Below are 20390 nucleotides of genomic sequence, written 5' to 3' on the forward strand. Positions count from 1 at the left end.
TGAGTCAAGTACAATTTTCACATTTCTGCCAATTACAAAGAAACGGCTCGACCAAACGTCGCACCAAACTGAGAAACGATAGTCCTTATCGAGTTACGTCGAATGGCTTTTAAATTTTTGAATTTGGACCAGCCGTTTCGCTTTTCTTTTCTATATTTACTTTCTAAAGTGAAATTATTATTCATATTTCACATAAATATTATATCATTATAAACTTATCATAAAATATTAATAAAAATTTGTTTGGTTTTAAATTTGCCTTGTGCACAAGTGGGTAACTCTATATCCAGTAGTTGGTGAATAATTGATCAACTCATAAGATAAGAGTAATTGCAATATCCGATTACGGTTAAAAAATAAACTATATTGAATTAAAATTTACGAAATTTCAATGATTAGTTTCAAACAGCCATATTAACTCAACTATTCAAACTTTACCCTGAAATGTAGCGAAAATAGACTTAATCATTTGAGTTTTCAGTAATTTTTTTTAAATGATAATACCTGAGGTAAAGGTGGTCCACATTTGCCTTCAATTATATCGTCAATCGCTTCTTGTTGTGAGCCGGCATTACGTAAAGCGCGCCTACAAGAGTCTCGACATTCTTGTAAGTCAGACTTTACACAGCATGGTAAATCTATCAAAACAAGTGTCCAAAATTATACACTCATCAATAGAATATCGGATATAGAATTATTTAACAAAATCGAAATTTCAGAAAAAAAACTCTCATATTGTTCGGACGTATTTTCGTTTTATTATATTGGCCATGAAGGTGACAATCTTCATGGCCCTAGGATGGTTGCTACCCCTAGTAGAGGGGGTAGCGGAGTGGTTTGATAGAACTAATTGTTGACTTCTAAAAGTAAAGTCCGCGAAACAACATGTATAATAAAAAACCAATAATATATCTTCTTTCATTATAACTTAGTTACAAATCAGGGATTGTAATAAGAACTGCAACAAATACATAATATACAAACAAATCAGTGTTTAATAAAGTCCACAGCTATAAGGGTTAAATTATAACCCAACAACCTGAATTATCGAAGGAGAGTTTCAATAAATTTTATAACTACGTGACATAAATACACATATGGATTTAACAATTAACATTAAGATCTTATTTTCATAAGTATAACATTTGACACTAACATTTAAGTAGATCACCAGGCGGGGTAAGTTTGGTCTGGTTCCGTGCGCATGCCTGCACCCGCTGACTGTTCTCGGCACAGGCGGAAGCAACGCGAGCGCGTGCAGCGCGACTAGGAGTCGCTCGACCACGAAATAATGCGCGACAAGCCTGCAATAGTATTTTTATCTCAAATACGAAAAGAATATTTATAAACCCTTAAATTTATGTGGGCTGTTCTATAATATCTATTCAACATGGAATCAAGATAATAATTTGAAATTTAACATCACTAATTAAATAAATATTTTGCTGCAAAATTAATCTTGATATCATGATGAATAGATATTTATTATTTTAGGTTTATAAATATTCTTATGTATCATAATATTTGAGTGACGCGACAGATGGCGCACGAATTTACTTCATGTGACATTTTAGAAATAAATATATGAAACTTACTGTATATAAAAATTATTGTGCGCTCTATCTAAATGTTTATATAAAGAACTAATACTATTAGAGAATCATTTTTTGTTGATTTGGAAGCTTTTGCGCCCGTGGGAGCAAAGAAATTCGAAAATGTTTTTGTTAAGGACCACCCTAATATATATATATATATATATATATATATATATATATATATATATATATATTAGGGTGGTCCTTAAAATGGTCATTTTCGAATTTCCTTGCTCCCAGGGGCTCAAATGGTTCCAAATAGATAAAAAACAATTCTCTGAAAGTTTTAGCTCTTAATATTAACGTTTAGATAGAGCGCAATTCAATCAAAGTTTGTATGGAAAGAGCATATATTATAGATATTATATTACATTATATATATTACATTCGCATAAAGAAGGATTTTCCTATCCGTGTCTACAGGTAAAATTAACAATTGAACATTGAACGTATACATTCACATAATTGCGGATTTTCCTATCTGTGTCTGAAGGTACAATTAACAATTGATCATATCTCCAATTTTTACAATGAGCTGTTAAAAGATGATCATTGTACGGTACAATTTGTAGGTACAATTTGTACCTAATCTATTGTAAAAAGTACGTAATATGCAAATGCATCCAGTGCATCTGTGCACATACAACTATTATATGTAATAAAATAATAGTTAAATAATTCTAAAGATTTCTTATCCCTATTGTTAGTTTCGAATATCAATGATATATCATTTATACTAACTAACTAACGCGATTGGGTAAAAGCCTGGTTTACATGTAGGTTGAATGCTTCGATACCATACCCTACAATATTACAAAATTTAATTTTTATATTTTGGATTTAATGATAATAAAAGTAATTATGGTAATGTCAATTTTTTTTATTTCTCTGTCTAATCTCAATATTTATTAGTTTTGTAAGCCATCATTATATATTATACGCGGTGTTAAAATGTTTTATATAGTTTTTAGTCTGAATAAAATTGTATATTTTTTGTAATTAATTTGAATAAAAAATGTGCAATAACTATTTTCAAACAATACAGCGTAATTTTATTTAAAAGTCGCTACTTTTTTACAAAAAAATAAATACTAATTTATAGTCATTGAGTAGTTCTATTAAAATTATTATATTTTCGATTCTATATTCAAAATTTGATACGTTTGTTGAAAATAAGTACTAATTTATATTCATCAAGTATTTCTATTAAAGTTATTATAATTCTAAATTAAAGTCTTTCAATAAAACCAATGAATACTTCTATTGAAAGTCGTCACGAAATATTTCTGATGAAATCACTATTTTAAATCGAAACTAGTGGGGTGTATGGCATCGTGCCTTAAGGCAAATTGCTGGAACTTACCGTACCGTAACCAAATGTTCGAAGAATACTGAATGTTTTCAAATAGATTATTATTAATATTGTAACATTGTCTAATATTTATAAGAATTATATAAACTGAATTGCAAAGTTGAAATTATTTGTTTAAAGTATATTAGAACTATAATCAGAATTAAAAATAAAATCTGAATTATTTTCGATATACAAAAAAATGTTTATTAAAAAAAAAATTAAAAAAATATTGAAAAAAAAAGTTGAAACAAATTTTTTTTCCAAAATCAATTATTTTGTTAAGACAAGCAGAAAATTCTTTGAATCATTAAAATCGAATGCTTAGTTCTCTCAAAAACTGCCATTTTATGCACATTTAGCTCCGTATCTTCGAAATGGCTGGGCCTGCCTTTGCCAAAAACTAATAAACACTTTTCCCAATCATTACTAATTGAATGTTTTTTAGATAATTCAAATCGGATGCTCCGTTCTCTCAAAGACTCGATTTCTATTTTCTGCACTCTTTGCTCTTTATCTCCGTAACTGCTAGTCCTGTCTTTGCCAAAAACTAATCCCTATCGATAGGAATCGAATGCTTTTTGAACCATTCAAATCGGCTGATCCGTGCGCTCGAAAATGTGACTGAAAATTTGTATCCATGCATACATATATACACAAACACACACATCCATTTTTTCTGAGGTATGCCAAAATCAGAAACCTTCAGAACGTCGAAAAATGTAAAGATTTTCAATTTCGATTTTCCTTACCCTACGGGAAGATAATCATACTTTTGCAAATTCATAAAATAATATAATAATAATTCTTGTGAATGTATCATATGTACCATAAAAATACATTGTTACTCTATTTCTAAAGCGAACTATTATTGCTGTGCGTAATAAAGGGTAGTTAAAAGCTTCAATTGAAATTACGATTTTAGGTAAATCCGTAAATCCCCGGAATTTATATTGGATGGGTTGTCTAGTGTTTGTTTAAATTTATGATACGGGAAATGGGACAAAGACTGTAGAACATGGGTGTCAAACTCGCGGCCCGCAGCAGATATTTTTGCGGCTCATCTGCCCGCATATGTTGACAAGTGATAATATGCAATAAATAACAATTCGATGAAAAAAAAATAAAATATTCAACTGAATATTCCGTAATGATGCGTTTCAATGATTTAATTTTCGTCCCATTTAAATGATTCAAAGCACTTTCTGCTTGTTTTAACAAAATAATTGATTTGGACAAAAAAAACAATTTTTTGTTCTAAATTTTTTTTTTCAACAATTTTTTTTTGTATATCGAAAATAGATCAGATTTTATTTTTAATTCTGACTAAAGTTCTAATATACATTAAACAAATAATTTCAACTTTGCAATTCAGTTTATATAATTCTTATAAATATTAGACAATGTTACAATATCTATAATAATCTTTTGAAAATATTCAATATTCCTCGAACATTTCGTTACGGTACGGGGAGTTCCGTTTTAAAAATTTTGTTTTATAATTATACAATACAATGTATATATAATATATACAATATTAATGAGTGTTACTCTTTTTTTTGGCATTGTTATTAGACTCGAAATGTATGCTATTCCAATAGAAATATGCTTTTCTATTAAATTTGTTTTATTGTTGGATGTATTATTATTATTATATTATAGATATATTGATGTATTGGATGAATTAGTGTAGTCTTTGTTTCACTGGATGACGGTCTCGATGCAGATCGAAACGTATGGATTAATAAGCAAATTTCCTAATTGCTTTAGTTTTTTTTTATTTAGTGCTATTGCCCAAATCAACAGACTCATCACAAAAGATTTATCATTACCATATATATATATATATATATATATATATATATATATATATATATATATATATATATATATATATGATATTCAGTTTTCAGGGCAATACATCAATTAAAAAATTTGTATGACTTTAAAACATTTTTATTTTTTCCATACGTTTCGACACATAGTTTTGTGTCATCTTCTGTGGACTCTATTTTGAAGGTACAGATAAAATTATTAATTAAAACTAATATATAAGAAGTGATATGGTATGAACTTACAGGTAATTGTAATAATCCTAATTATTTCCTAATTATAATTGTTCACAATGCACAATGAAACCAATTCTTGTCACTTTAAATGTAACAATAATAAATTTTTTGAATGAGTTATATATATATATATAGTTTTTTTGCGGCCCGCTTGAAGTTAAACCTTGCTTATGCGGCCCGATTGCACATTTGAGTTTGACATCCCTGCTGTAGAAGGTTTGTCAATAGAAAAAGCGCAGTATATTTTGTATTGAAAAATATTTAGAAATATTCTCTAGTTGGATCATTTTTAAGTCGTTAGTCAAGTATGCAACACAGTTCGTCGTTTTCCGCAGATTAGATAATTAATATAGTAAATTAAATAATTTTTAAAGAAATTATTTGATTTTGAAAAGTTTTAAAGGTGTAATACAGTTTCAATATTCCATAAACAAATAAAAACACTTGAAAAACAGTGCATTTTACGTTATAGTACATACTATAATCATTATATAAAAACAATATTTAAAAATAGACAAAGAAAATGAGTACTGACATGTGGAAGTATTTTGAAAAGAAGAGTAAGAATGAAGCGAAGTGCACCCTGTGCTTAGAAGTATTAAAAACGTGTGGTAATACTACGAATTTATCGAAACATCTTAAAAGTCGCCATCCAAATGTTTTGCAAACCGCTAGTAGTTCTTCTAGTACATCAACATCAGTAACAGCTTTTTGCAGGTAATATTTTTATGTTATATGTTTATATATGCTTTTTACTGCTATAAATGTGAAATTTGTTATTTTTATCAAAAGCGTAATTGAACATGGTTATTTCAGTTTAGTATATCTAATTATAGGTTTATTTTGTCTTAGTGTTCAACATGTAATAATTAATAACTATTTTCATTGATATGTGTACAGGGTAATTGCAAGTAACACGCGCCATCTCATTTTCTTTCAATTTTTAACAAGAAATGTTTATAATACAATCAAAATATAAAAAATGTTTTAATACAAAATTTCAATATGCACGTGCGAAGAAAAGTAATACCATTTTTTAGTGCAATCTTTTTCAGTTTTTACTAATATTAATAAATTGTAATATCTGACATCAAAATTAAGTTAATTCAAAAAAAATTAAAACCATTTATTGCAAATTATCAAGGTCCGCATTTCAACTACGAATTATTCAAAATTTCAATACCCAAGTATAAATAACAGGTTATACTAGATTTTAATGAAATTAATCTAGTTTTTACTGATGTATATAGAACAAAATGGCCAGAATAAAACTTCTAAAATATTCAAAGATTTTTTTTTCAAAATTCACACATTGCTATATATATATATATATATATATATATATATATATATATATAAACGTTCTAACAATTTTTATTTAAAGTTAATTATATATAGATTTTACTAAATTTCAGTAAATGTTATCTAGTAAATGTGATTATACTAATGTAAACAAATAAATTGTTCGGAAGAAAATTTTATGTTGTTTTAGAAGTATCCTAACAAATACTATAATACTAAAATAAACGGCTGAAAATTAAATGAATCAACACAAAATACGAGTTAACTCTTTCCGATTAAGTAAATAGTATTAAATAGTATTAAAGTTATTATTAACTTCCCGTAGGGCAAGTTATAGTAATCGCAAATAAATCGAAAATGAAAATTTTTGCATTTTTCGACGTTTCAAAGGTTTCTGAATATTTTGGCATACCTTAGAAAAAATGGATGTATGTGTGTGTGTATGTGCGTGTGTGTATGTGCGTGTATGTATGTGTGTTCGGATACAAATTTTCGTCGACGATTTTGTGAACACGGTTCAACCGATTTGAATGATTCAAAAAATATTCGATTCGTATTAATAAGGAGACGTGCTGATTAGTTTTTGACGAAGGCAAGTCTAGCCGTTCCAAAGATACGGTGCAAAAAGTGCCGAAAACGGTAACTCAGTTTTTAAGAGAACGGAGTGTCCGATTTTATTAATTCAAAAAACATGACAAAGAACTTTTTTTCAAAGCAATCGTACTGTTTTAACTGCATAGAGACAAAATATAAAGCGCGTAAGCGCCGCGTCGCTTTCTAACGGACAAACATTGGTACGGAACCCATAGGAATGTAAACAAAATTTATACTTATTATTAAAATCTCTATAAAATACCTGATAATTGGATGTGCATATGTCTAATGATCATTTTTGACCGCCAAATAGCATTTTTTTTACTTTTTTCGTTAGATCTCCGAAACCCCTAGACCTGCCCTCATGAAAATTTCATCAATTCTTCATCTTGTCAATACAAATAAAATGTTTTTTGAATTATTAAAATCGGACGCTCCGTTCTCTTAAAAACTGAGTTACGGTTTTCGGCACTTTTTGCCCCGTATCTTCGGAACGGCTAGACCTGCCTTCGCCAAAAACTAATCAGCACGTCTCCTTATCAATACGAATCGAATGTTTTTTGAATTATTAAAATCGGTTGATCCGTGTTCTCGAAATCGTAGACGACACACATATACAGTTCAGAAAGTTTTGAAACGCAAAGATATATAAAAATTTTCATTTTCGATTTTTTTGCGATTACTATAACTTGCCCTACGGGAAGTTAAAAAGTTTAATTATGTATAAATTATATAATAATGATAAAATATTTCTCTAAACAACTTTTTTTATTGCTAATTCAAAATTATTGTTTTAGAAATGAAATACCAGCGAAAAGACAAAAGCGTTCGGAGGAAACTTTGAACCCGATTATGCGAGCATTTGAAGCGCGGGCTTCTATTCAACCCGGAGGCGATAGAAATAATATGATAACCAATGCGGTTTTATATTATATTTGTGTGGACCATAAACCCATTAATGCAGTAAAAAGTAGAGATTTCATTAATCTTTTGAAAACAATTGAGAGTAGCTACCATTTACCATCAGATACTCATTTCAAAAACCTCTTGAGTACGAAATATAATTCAATGAAATATTTATTGAAGTCGGAACTTCAATTAGAAGATTTTTATAGTTTAACGTGCGATATATGGGCCGACACATTAAACATGGTAAGCTATTTAGGTATTACAATCCATTATTTGAGCGGAGAAAAATTGAAATCAGCAAACCTAGAAACTATCAGCTTGCCAGAAAGACATACGGGGGATTATATAAAGGAAAAATTAACATCGGTAATCGGGGATTGGGAGTTAAATGTTAGTAAGATTACCGCAATTGTTACAGATAATGGTAGTAACATGGTCTGTGGAATCCGAAATTTTTTTATGGCATATAATTCATCTGATAAACATCAGTCGTGTTTTGCTCATGCTATAAATCTTATCGTCGATAAAGCAATTTCGGAGTCTGAAGTAGCAAATTTTATTAAAAAAATAAGAAATATTGTAAAATATTTAAAAAAAAGTGTTATGGCTACTGACAAGCTGAGAGAAGCGCAAATAGAAAGTGCAGGGCAACCACTCAAATTAATATTAGATGTTAAAACAAGGTGGAACTCCTGCTATTATATGTTGGAGAGATTTGTGAAATTGGCTCCATATGTCGCACAAGTAACCATAAGTGATTCCAATGCGCCGGACATATTGTCAGCTGCTGATATCGAAATAATTCGCGAGCTATCAAATATACTGCAGCCGCTAGAATATATTACTCGAGAATTGTCTGGAGAGCAGTATGTCACCATATCAAAAGTAATACCGTTAGTTAATTGTTTACTTGCACAACTCCGGTCAATCAAACCAAAATCACCCTTGTGCATCAAACTGAAACAAATTTTAATCGACACCGCGAACAGAAGGTTTTCGAATGTCGAAGATAACTCGGATATAGGTGTAGCAACATTGCTCGATCCGAGGTTTAAAAATCTTTATTTTAGAAATGAAAATGCTTGCGCAAATGCAATTGAAACATTGCGAAGTGAAATTTGTTTGCACACTTCAATATCAAGTGCAGATTTAGAAACCACCCCAAATAGTTTTGATTTTTGGCATCTACATAAGCAGATAGTGTCCGAAAGAAAGAAAAGAAACAATACACAAGATGAAGTAGATTTGTATTTAAAACAACATGTGACTCCTCTAACTAGCAACCCTCTTACATCATGGGAGGACATGAAAGAAAGTTTTCCCAATTTATATTTGAAATTTAGAGAATATGCCACAATAATGGCTACATCAGTACCAGCTGAAAGATTGTTTTCGGAAGCTGGTACTGAAATTATTGAAAAGCGTAATAGGCAAGAACCTGATTATTTAAATAAGCTTCTGTTTTTAGCAGGACGATCTGAAGAAGAGTGGTTTAATTAATCAATGTTTTTTTTTTTTTAATTCAGGCCATTTTTGAATGTTTGTTTATAAATGTTTTAGTTATATATACTACTCATTGAATTCATTTTATGTTTAATTTAATTTTTATGATAATGATATTCAATTTTTTGTATTTTCTATTTTTATTTAACTTGTATTTAATATTTGTTTTTTAGGATTACAGCCATATAAATAAATGATTTTCTTTGTTTATACTATTGGAAATTTATAGACTAATAATCGTCACTCTATCAATGTAAAGTAAAATGAAATTGATGAATTTACACAATGTAAATAATTATATTAATAAAATATTATATCTTACGCATTATCGCAATTCTTTTACTGCTATTTTTTACGTTTGTTGCAGAAGAAATATATTCATTACTATTTTTATTGTTATAATAATCAGTTAGACCATCATAAATGATTAGTTTCTTGGTTAAAAATAATACAAATTTGTACAATGCTCTTTGTAGAACAAAATATATGAAAATGATAAAACTATATAAATAAGATACAGAAATTGACAATTATTTTTATAATATATGTTTACTACATTTTAGCACGTTTCAAAATTGTAATATTATATAATTGTTGAGCGTTTTTCTTTTTGATATAAATTAGCAGATACTAAATTCATAAATGAATACTTTCGTCACAAAACGATACTATTTTTAAATTAATGAGTAATTTTCTTTTTGATATAAATTAGCCGATACTAAATTCATAAATCAATACTTTTGTCACAAAACAATACTATTTTTTAATTATTCAATATTTTTCTTTCTGATATCAATTTGTTCTTATAATAAATCATCAACAATAATCAACATTTCAATATCCCATTGTGAGTGGTCCTTAATATTAAGAGAATTATTGGGAAAATTGATTGTCATCTATACCCAATAATAATAGAATATTATATTTTCCGCGTAAATTTCTAAAAATGTTACCCTTTTTTCAAGTTTTTATGTGTTTTATTGTTATAATTAAGTCTATCAATATATTGAGTTCTCTCAGACATTTAGGTGGTTTATATAACTTTGTCAAATATTTTAATGTTACGCTTTTACTCAAAAAAAATAAATTAAAATTAATTTAAAAATTTATAAAATATATATATATATATATATATATATATATATATAAAAGATTAAGATTAATTAAGATGGTCCTTAAAATGGTCATTTTCGAATTTCCTTGCTCCCAGGGGTTCAAATGGTTCCAAATTGATAAAAAACAATTCTCTGAAAGGTTCAGCTCTCAATATTGTCTTTTAGATAGAGCGCAATTCAATCAAAGTTTTGTATGGAAATAGCATAAAAAAATTTCAAAAATTTTGCAGATCTTCGAATTTTCAATAAAAATGACACAAATTTTTACTTTTAATTCATTTGTCTTTTAGTTATACCTAAAAAATTTTTTTTTAATTTTCAAAACTTTTTCCATGCCATTTCCATACGAAGTTTGATTGAATTGCGCTCCATCTAAAAGTTAATACTAAGAGCTAAAACTTTCAGAGAATTGTTTTTTATCAATTTGAGCCCTTGGCAGCAAGGAAATTCGAAAATGTCTATATTAAGGACCACCCTAATATATATATATGTATATATATATATATATACTCGTATATATATATATATATAAAGAGAGATAGAGATATAAGAGATAGAGAGATATATAGATAGAGATATATATATATATCTATCTATATCTATCTCTATATCTATAATATCTATCTATATATATATATATATCTATATATATATATATATATATACATATATATACATATATATATATATATATATATATATATTCTAGCCTAAAAATATATTTTTGAAGCAACGTAAGAAGTTACAAAATGTACGAAACCCACTTCGTGACAATCTGGTGTCCTGGCACTACCGCAACATTCATCTCCCAGCGCCTGGCGTTCGACACAGTCGAAAAGCGTTTGTTCGTCACTCCGCCTACATGATGTTTTTAAGTCATCGTCTGAAGAACCAGTACTGCAAGCATGACGACATAATGGTGCCCTAGCCAATTTGCAGCAGGACCTCCCAGACCAGTCTTCTCCACGTGACATTGCTATAAAAACAATAATATGGATAAGTTTTTTTTTTTTTAATTTTATTTGAACAGCGATCAGAACTTATAGGTTCTATACTTATAGGTTTGTTTTTATTACAGATGGCAACCCAAACAGTTGTCACATCTCTGTACAATAAATTTTTATTACAATCTCTGTAATAGGGTAAGTATCGTGCAACAATGCCGGGTGAGGGCTATTTTCACTTGGAAACATATTGCTATCTATATTTCCAAGTGAAAATCGTTGTCAATGTTGCTTGACAACAGGCTGCTCGAAGTGGGTATCGAACCCGGGACCTCTGAAACAAGTCCCGTCGCTCTTAACCGCTAACCTACGGGCGAGCCCTAATATGGATAAGTGATTGAAAGCTGGTGTTAAAACCGCTCATAAGATAGTAGCACACTCAGTCATTTAAACCTGCATTTAAATCCCATGCAATTGCATTTAATTCTAAAATTCATAAGCTATTTTCACATCTTTAAAATGCTAATTTTCCACCAATACAACAGAAACAAATAGCAAGCGGCATAGTTATTAATGTTTTCATCAAACTATGTTATTAATTTTCTAATAATTACAGAATGTTTACAATCCTTATTTGAAACCTTAAATATATTGAGTTGACCATGAGGTTATCCAAAATGTTTGACGAATATTATGCAGATTTAAGGAATTTATATTGTCAGTGATTTATAATTTTTATAAATGAATTATATAATTAGTTTACAAACATTATGTCTAATACAAATTATTTTAATAATATCGATAACATATTTACAAAAACTAAAATAAAAACGCAGTAATTTTTCGATTTTTTTATATCAAATTGGTAACATACATTTGTTTCAGAAACCGTGGGAAGATGGTTATATTATGAAGTTGAATATGAAATATTACATATAAACAAATATTTTGAAAAAAGTTATATAATAATAAAAAAATAACATGGTCTATTTCTCAGCAGATTGCAGGTATTTATTCTAGATGATGGGTATCTGAAATAAAAATAAATCAGTTAATACAATTATTATCCGTGAATTATTACGATATATTTAGTTCAAATCATGAAATTATGTATTAGAAAAACTATTCACTCAAATATATATTTTCACGCACTTGTAAAAATGTAGCATAAAAACTAGTAAGTATGCAAAGTTTAATTTTTTTGGTTAAATGAGTGGATTTTTTTAATTTTTACCTTTAACGATCCAATAAAGAGAATTTTCTGAAGGTCCTGATTAGTTAGGTGATGCTGTTTCTATTAAAAAAAAGTGGTACTAACTGCACTATGAGTTTGAAAGTTACACGGGTACTATATAGATCTGAAATAAAAATAAATCAATTATTGCAAATATTTTCATTAAATTATTAATACAATTATAGCATAATCTGGATCATTGTCATTGTAAAGGTAAGTAAAAGCAAATAATTACCAATTTTTTTGCAAAATAGGCTAAAATAAAACAACAACTTGGTAAAGTTTGTATATGTCTGAAGGATGAACCTAAACAACACTTATAGTGCGGGCAAAACTTCTAAAAAAATATTAACTAATTTTAGACAAATATTGCTAATATAATAATCGATAATATAATATAATAATCGATAACGTTTTATTACATATTTAGTAATTTTGATAAAGACTACATTAACTCAAAAATCAAAAAAGTGAGGGCACTAATGTATTTAATTTTTTTTTTTAATTTTATTTGAACAGCGATCAGAACTTATGAGTTCTATGAGCTATTGTGATTAAGATCTTACAAACTACGTTTGTTTTATTACAGATGGCAACCCAAACAGTTGTCACATCTATGTATGATAAATTTTTATTACAATCTCTGTAATAGGGCAACTATGGAGCAACAATGGTGGGTGAGGGCTATTTTCACTTGGAAACATATTGCTAAAGTATTTAAACAAAAAGAAAAAAACGATGCACCAGAATCTTTCTATTAATCCATGCTTTTTGTATAATAATTAAATGATATAGAAACTAGATTATATCAATACAAATCAAATGATTAGATTATATTAAGATTCAAAATTGATTCAGAATAATTATATATAGTTAAATGTAATACTAATACAGAATACTCACCTAAAGAACGTTTATTTATAGGTCGAATAATGTCGAGTAATGGTGCGGCTTACGGGGGCCACGAATGTTGTGGCCTCCTCCATGCCGGTCTCGCACTCCGCATCAATTTCTTCAGGAATGGTATCCTCCTTATTGGATTTGTCAATAACTTTAGGCAGTATCTGTGTGTGTCGTGATCTGGCACTCCTCAGCAAAACCGCATTATCCTCCTGTGTTGCTGCGACATGGGCCCGTCTTTCGCAAAACCATTTACGCGCTCTGCGCACCAAAAAACATGCTAAAAATGTCGATAATAGAAGCACTGCATTGGCCGTAGTTAAATAATCTTCCCATACATTTTCAGGGAACGCGGGCTTTATAGTTTTTGGGGACAGAAGGTTCCACATGTTTGGATAAAAAGGCGGCTTAAAAAATATGTCAAAAAAATATTGTTACAAATTTGGACGGTGCTTTCAATTATTTTATTGTTGACGTGTATACTAGATTCGAAAAATATTACAAAATTCAAATATTCAAATAGCCATGAAAATTTTGTACGACTATTTTGAAAAAATAGTCGTATTATGACAAGTATGCTTATTTTTAACAAATTAGTTATTATAATATTTTTTTATTTCATTATTATTATAATAATATTAACTATTATTATTAACTTCCCAAAGGAGAAGTTTATGTTTTCGCGAAAAAATCCGATTTGCTAATTTCATATTTTATCAACGTTTTAAGTAATTCTGAATCGAATGAGACCAATTTTGGATAAGTATGTGTGTGTAAGTGAAGCGATTTTTGACCTTTCGTCGACGTTTTCAAAAATTTAAAAGCCATTCAATAAAAGCTGATAAGCACTCGCGTTGTTTGATACGATCGGCTAAGCTGTTTTTATAGAATTAGCAGAAAAGCATTTTAGCCAAAAACCTTAATTTGATTTTGAAAATTAAAAAACTATTCGAAAGCTATCATTTGGAAATAGTGCTGATTAGTTTTTGACAAAGATCGGCCAGGCCGTTTAATCGTCATTGATTTTTAAAAGAAAGTTCACCGATTTTAATGAATCTTTGTGTAGCGATAGAATTCCTGGTCAATTAATTACAAAATAAAATTAAAATATGAATTAATATGCCGCGTTTTTAGAAAATACAGTGAGTATGTGTTAGGCGCATCTTCGTTGTGTAACAAAAAAACTGGACAGAATTGAATAATGTCCATTTTTTCTGTTATCCACATTACGATGCCCTACATCAACTTGGTATAATCATAAGTTAGTGTGCTGATTTCTTAATGATAAAGCATTATTTAAACATGTCGGGAAGTTCATGCAACTTGTCTTAAGCCAAAATGCCACTTACAACTAATTATTATAAATATTTTATTTACTTATTTATTCATTTTAATAATTTTATTTATTCATTTTTATATTATCATTATTACAATATATTACTTTTAAGTTATTAATTAATTAATTAATTTATTTTTTTATTCTTCCTTTGCTTGATTTTCAATATCCTCGCTTTTAACTTTTGTAGTCTATAGATTATAATTTGATTGTTTATAATAAGAAGAAATAAATAAAAAAAGTAATTGCTAAATATAATTTTTAATTTACTGAAACAAAATGAACTTTGTAAATACCTGCATTACAAAAGTTTCAAAAATTACATCATATGGGCCGATTCTGCCGTACAACAGACCAATGTTATGGAAAGGCCATGTTACGCTCCAAATTCTATACATTATGCTACTGAATCATACTGAATAAGTAAATACTGTCAATATGTCATGTATTTGCTGTGCATTCAGGCGTTTTACACAAAAAGTGCAACGTCACTTGTATGTTATAAACCTGAGTCAGAAAGACCCTGTTATCTAAGATCATTTTTTTGACATTTCTGCGGTTTCTAGATCAGGTTTTCTATCTTACAACCTGAGGAAAACGCCTGACTACACAGCAACCACATGGCTTTTGTCAAGATTTAGAACAAATTAGTATGGAAAGTTCTTCATAACAAAGCCTTGCCATAACATTGGTCTGTTATGCGGCAGAATCGGTCCATAAAAGTCGCACTTGTAAGTTTACTAAATAATGTTTTAAATGCCTATAAAATATACTAAAATTTAATAGGTAAACTTCAGATTGCATGTGCATGAACTTATATAACTTCATATTATAAAGTCACGTGTATTTTTTTTTGAAAACTGTTAACAGTTTTTTTACATTATTTTTATTCATTACTATTATTTATAAAAAAAAATAGTTTGGTAAAATCATTAAAATTTGCAAAATTATTCATATTTATATAAATGAAGAGTCATTTTTAATAAATTAACTTCGTTGAATATGTATAATATTTAAAAAAATAATTTATTAAAAAAAAAACTGTTTATTCACATATGTATTTTTAAGCACGTCAGATTGTAGCACATAATCTAGTATGCAAAAAAAAAACAATTGGACTCATATTTGTAAAAATCAAAATCTTTCCAAAATCATGTGGTTCGCCTTTACATACACCGTTCCTCGTAAATCTTTCTGGAGTGAATATTGCAATGGGTGGGGACTTTTGATAGTACTGTTAGCAATATTATTTTGCTGCTTGGTGAACTGCACTATTAAATGTATTACAAAATGGAACGAAAAACCGAGGAACGAAAAACCGAGCGAATACACCCCGGCCATACATGCTCAACAGAATGAAGATCATTACAATTCATACACCAACAGGACTTATTGCCACTACAGCTACATTAAATGAAATAATATCACGTAGGTAAAAATGAAAATCATTTAATAACTAGATGAAAAAAAAATATAACGTGAGGTCTAAATGAAAGTGAAATTCAGCCAAATCTCACTAATTATCATTGAGCATAATTGTAAAGAACATTAGATAATAGCAAAATACCAACATATTGATTCATTCAATAGAAATAATTTTATTTTTGCTATTTTAATAATGAAGCGCACTACCAAAACTAGATATTTCATATGAATACGTCATATAATTAACTAACAGACCACCGTACAAATATTTGCTTGACGATAGCAAATGAAACAGCATATATATGATACACACACACATATATATATATATATATATTATATATATATATATATATATATATATATATATATATATATAATATATATATACCAATATGTTAAGATTTTGCTTTAGCGAAGGAGGTATTTATAAAGAAAACTATCAACTTTCACAAAGATATATTTCAGACAAACAACAATTATATTTAATATATGATTAATGCGTTCAAATGTATCAAATATATATATATATAGTTCAAGTTTATCCTCACACGTTTACATCCTAACTGACGTCACACATCCTAAACTGACTACATATTATATGTTGATACTTATTTCTTTGATGTTGAAACAGCAAACAATACTTTTTCAATTATGTTTTTTATACCATTTTTTTAATTAAATATAATATATATTTTATGAATCATTTCAGATGTCACCCATTACCCAAAGTATCGAGAAGTACACGAAGTATTGTATTCGTAATAGTTTAAAACACACTTTGTAACAGAACGAGTGAAATGTAATGGAAATAAATGGGTTTTAATGCTTTATAAAATATGTTAGTGTTTTTAATTTTTCTTTACATTGCATATATTAAAACTTCTAGAAACATTTAAAATTAAATTAATATTGTCATAAAATATATATCTTAACGTATATGTATTTTATATTTATTACAGAAATACCTATTAGTTATTTCTAAAAATAAAAAATAAACTTAACTCGATAATATATAACAACAAACTAAGTATCACAATTTCTATAAAAAAATTAAGCTATTTGAAATGTGTTTTTCAATAGTGAACACGGGTTAACAAAACTGTTCATAAAGAAACATGATAATTCTGTTTAATTTAGTATTTCTTAATCAGATAAGTAGTTTCCTACTCTTATTTTATCAGAAACTGGTAATTTAATGCGAAAGTCACGATCACTGATCTATATACATAAAATGAATGAATTAAACTAATTACTAGCTAACTGTAAAATCAATTATTCTGAGGCTATGTTACCATGCACATTCAGCAACCTGCACTGTTCTTAATGTAGTGGAGAAGAAACAGGTAAAATTATAGAATAAAATTTATTATTTTGATTAATTTGTTACTTGAATTTATGACCATAGTCATTATTTCATTTATTCAATTTCGTTTCTGGCGAATAATGAATATACAGTCGAAAAAAATATATATAGTGGAGAGCAGGACTTAAAACTTCGCGGGTAAAAGGTCCACCACCAATATCTCAAAAACAAGTAAAGTTAGGATTTTTTTAACAACAATTTTTAGAAGTAGATTTTTTTTTAATTTTTAAATTTTTAATTCAACCTTTAACTAGAGGTAAAGGTAGAATAAGAGTAAAGGTGAAGGTAGAGCTAGAGTAAAGGTAAAGGTAGAGTAAAGTTTTTGTTTATAACTCTGTTCTATTCAGCAATCAGAAATACATAGATTCCTATAAGCTGAATTGACAATATTTGAGAGCGGTGTCTAAGAAGAACATCAGTGAGATCTTCTTAGTTTAACTAAAGAGTAAAGGTGAGGTTAATATGTTTCCAATTGAAAAGTGCCCATCTCTGGCACTGCGGTGTGAAAACTCTCACACTATTTCTTTCCTTAATCGAGTTGGAGTTTAACTCAGCTCACGGACCTGCCCAAGTGCAGTACTACCCATTTTATATATTCCTAACTTTACTTTGTTTTTGAGATATTAGTAGTGAACCATTTACCCGCGGCGTTTTAAGTCCCGCTATCCCCTAATATTTTTTTTCGACTCATTTTACACCAGAAACGTAATTATACAATATTTTTCAACTAAAAAACAATAAGATTGTAATTTGAAAGTAATCAATGAGTACAAGTCTTTGAGGTACTCGACGTGAAAAGCGCGACATGTGCTCGAAAATATTTAATATCTTTCGATGTAACAAAGTCTCCAAAAAAGTGTAAAAAGAATTTTGTAGCAGAAAAAAAGTTTTTTTTGTCAATCGATTGAAGTTGGGGGAAGGTAAGTAAAACTTTAGCGAATATTTAAAGGTTGTTATTGTTAAAAAAATTGCAAAAACTTTGTTTTACATCATTTCAAAGTTCACTTCAATATGAGTGTAATAAAAAAAAATAATAATAATGATCCGATCAGCACAACTGGAGATAATTAATTTACCGCAGAGGATGTTCATAGAAATTTAACAAAAAATCCATATTTCAATCGTAAATATTTACGTATAAAAATTTTTTCAGCAAAATCCTGAAATACGTGTCCATCGATTTTATGTATAATATGTGTCAAAAAAATCAGATAACTCTAATTTTGATGTGATATTTTATTTTATTCAAAATCAGTGCGATTTGTAAAGGAATTATCGATATGTGTAATATATATATATATATATATATATATATATATATATATGTGTGTGTGTGTGTGTGTGTGTATTCAAATTTCAGTTCAATTTTGCTATTTTAGTAGATGGATATCCTTGTGAATATGAAAAAAATTCAATATAAAAACTATTTGTTTTTTCTAACAAATTCACTCCAACCAAAATCACAATTTTAATTCAACTTGTTCAGAATTTCTGACAAGTAGAATTTTTCCACTTCATCATAAATTGGTTTATTAATTAAGAGTTATTCTGGTGACGAAGTTTAACTATTCTGTTATATCTCGAGAGAAAGGCTTAACGCTAGAATAATTTCAATATATTTCAATATTTCAATAATTAAACACTATAGAAATAGCATAAAAATTTCTAATACTTTTTTATCTAATGCAAAATACATATCAAACATCTAATTTTGATATTTGATTAATTGACTCGAGATACTTGATGTGTGTAATAAAATAGATTTAAATGTATAATGTATGTGTCTTCATTCACAATTTTTCTCTAGGTACTCTAATTTGGTTTCCATATTTGAATATTTGAATAAAATTAAAGAGGATAACTAAGAAAGATTTACTCGTTATAAATTCTTTGATTATTTTGTTATTTGAGCGAAATAAAGTATAACTTATGATAAAAATTGGAAACATGTAATGATAATAATAATAATAATCAATTAAGAATGCTATGTTATACCGTACAATTTCACTTATAGTTAAATAGAGAAGCAAGGTTTTTCCAGACTAAAATAAAATATTTATATTTGTTAGCATCTAAATTCACTCAAAAATGAGATTGACTCTAAATGAACTATAATCCGCTTCTGTACTTAAGTAATATTGCAAAACATTTTTTATAAGAACATTAGATGCAATAGCAGGAGTCGTTAAACGGAATGGCGCTGGTAAATGGGTCTCAAATGGAGATAGATTTTATCTGAAAATAACTGAAAAACTAGCTGTAAGTAGAATTCTGTCTTAAGGCAATTAAGGCATCGTGCCTTAAGGCAAATTGCTAGAACTTCCCGTACCAAAAATTATTATTTTTTTAAAAACGATTAACATTTTTGAAAAAAATTTACTTCGAAAAAATAAGATTTTTGACAAACAATTAGACAAAAAATTACTTTTTTTGAAAAAAAAAATTTTTTCTTAATTTTTTTTTTTTTTTTGAAAAAAAAATGTTTTCTTTATTTTGACATATTTTGAAAGATCTAAACTTTTTTTCAAAGCAATCGTACTGCTTTAACTGCATAAAGACGAAATATCAAACCGCGTAAGCGCCGCGTCGACGTCTAACGCGTAAACATTGGTACGGAACCCATAGGAATGTAAACCAAAATTATACTTATTGTTAAAATCTCTATAAAATATCTGATAATTTGATGTGCATATGTCTAATGATCATTTTTGACCGTCAAATGGCATTTTTTTTTTACTTTTTTCATT

At 28.2% G+C, this 20390-nt stretch overlaps 1 protein-coding gene across 1 annotated transcript in view; it reads right to left on the minus strand.

Annotated features, from left to right (window-relative positions):
* The window catches only part of LOC113375464 (reversion-inducing cysteine-rich protein with Kazal motifs-like), a 43055-nt gene that overhangs the window by 15673 nt on the left and 6992 nt on the right, over positions 1 to 20390 (minus strand). Inside the window, exons 3-5 of the mRNA XM_026615398.1 lie at positions 11203 to 11414; positions 1157 to 1304; positions 505 to 638 (exon numbers count right to left, since the gene is read on the minus strand). Of these exons, the coding sequence (XP_026471183.1) occupies positions 505 to 638; positions 1157 to 1304; positions 11203 to 11412 (492 nt within the window). The 5' untranslated portion in view covers positions 11413 to 11414. The remainder of the gene's footprint in view (positions 1 to 504; positions 639 to 1156; positions 1305 to 11202; positions 11415 to 20390) is intronic.

Source organism: Ctenocephalides felis, unplaced genomic scaffold, assembly GCF_003426905.1.
Source record: "Ctenocephalides felis isolate EL2017-DRISC unplaced genomic scaffold, ASM342690v1 CF-g0.4_SCAFFOLD_01886, whole genome shotgun sequence".
Taxonomy (NCBI): Eukaryota; Metazoa; Arthropoda; class Insecta; order Siphonaptera; family Pulicidae; genus Ctenocephalides; species Ctenocephalides felis.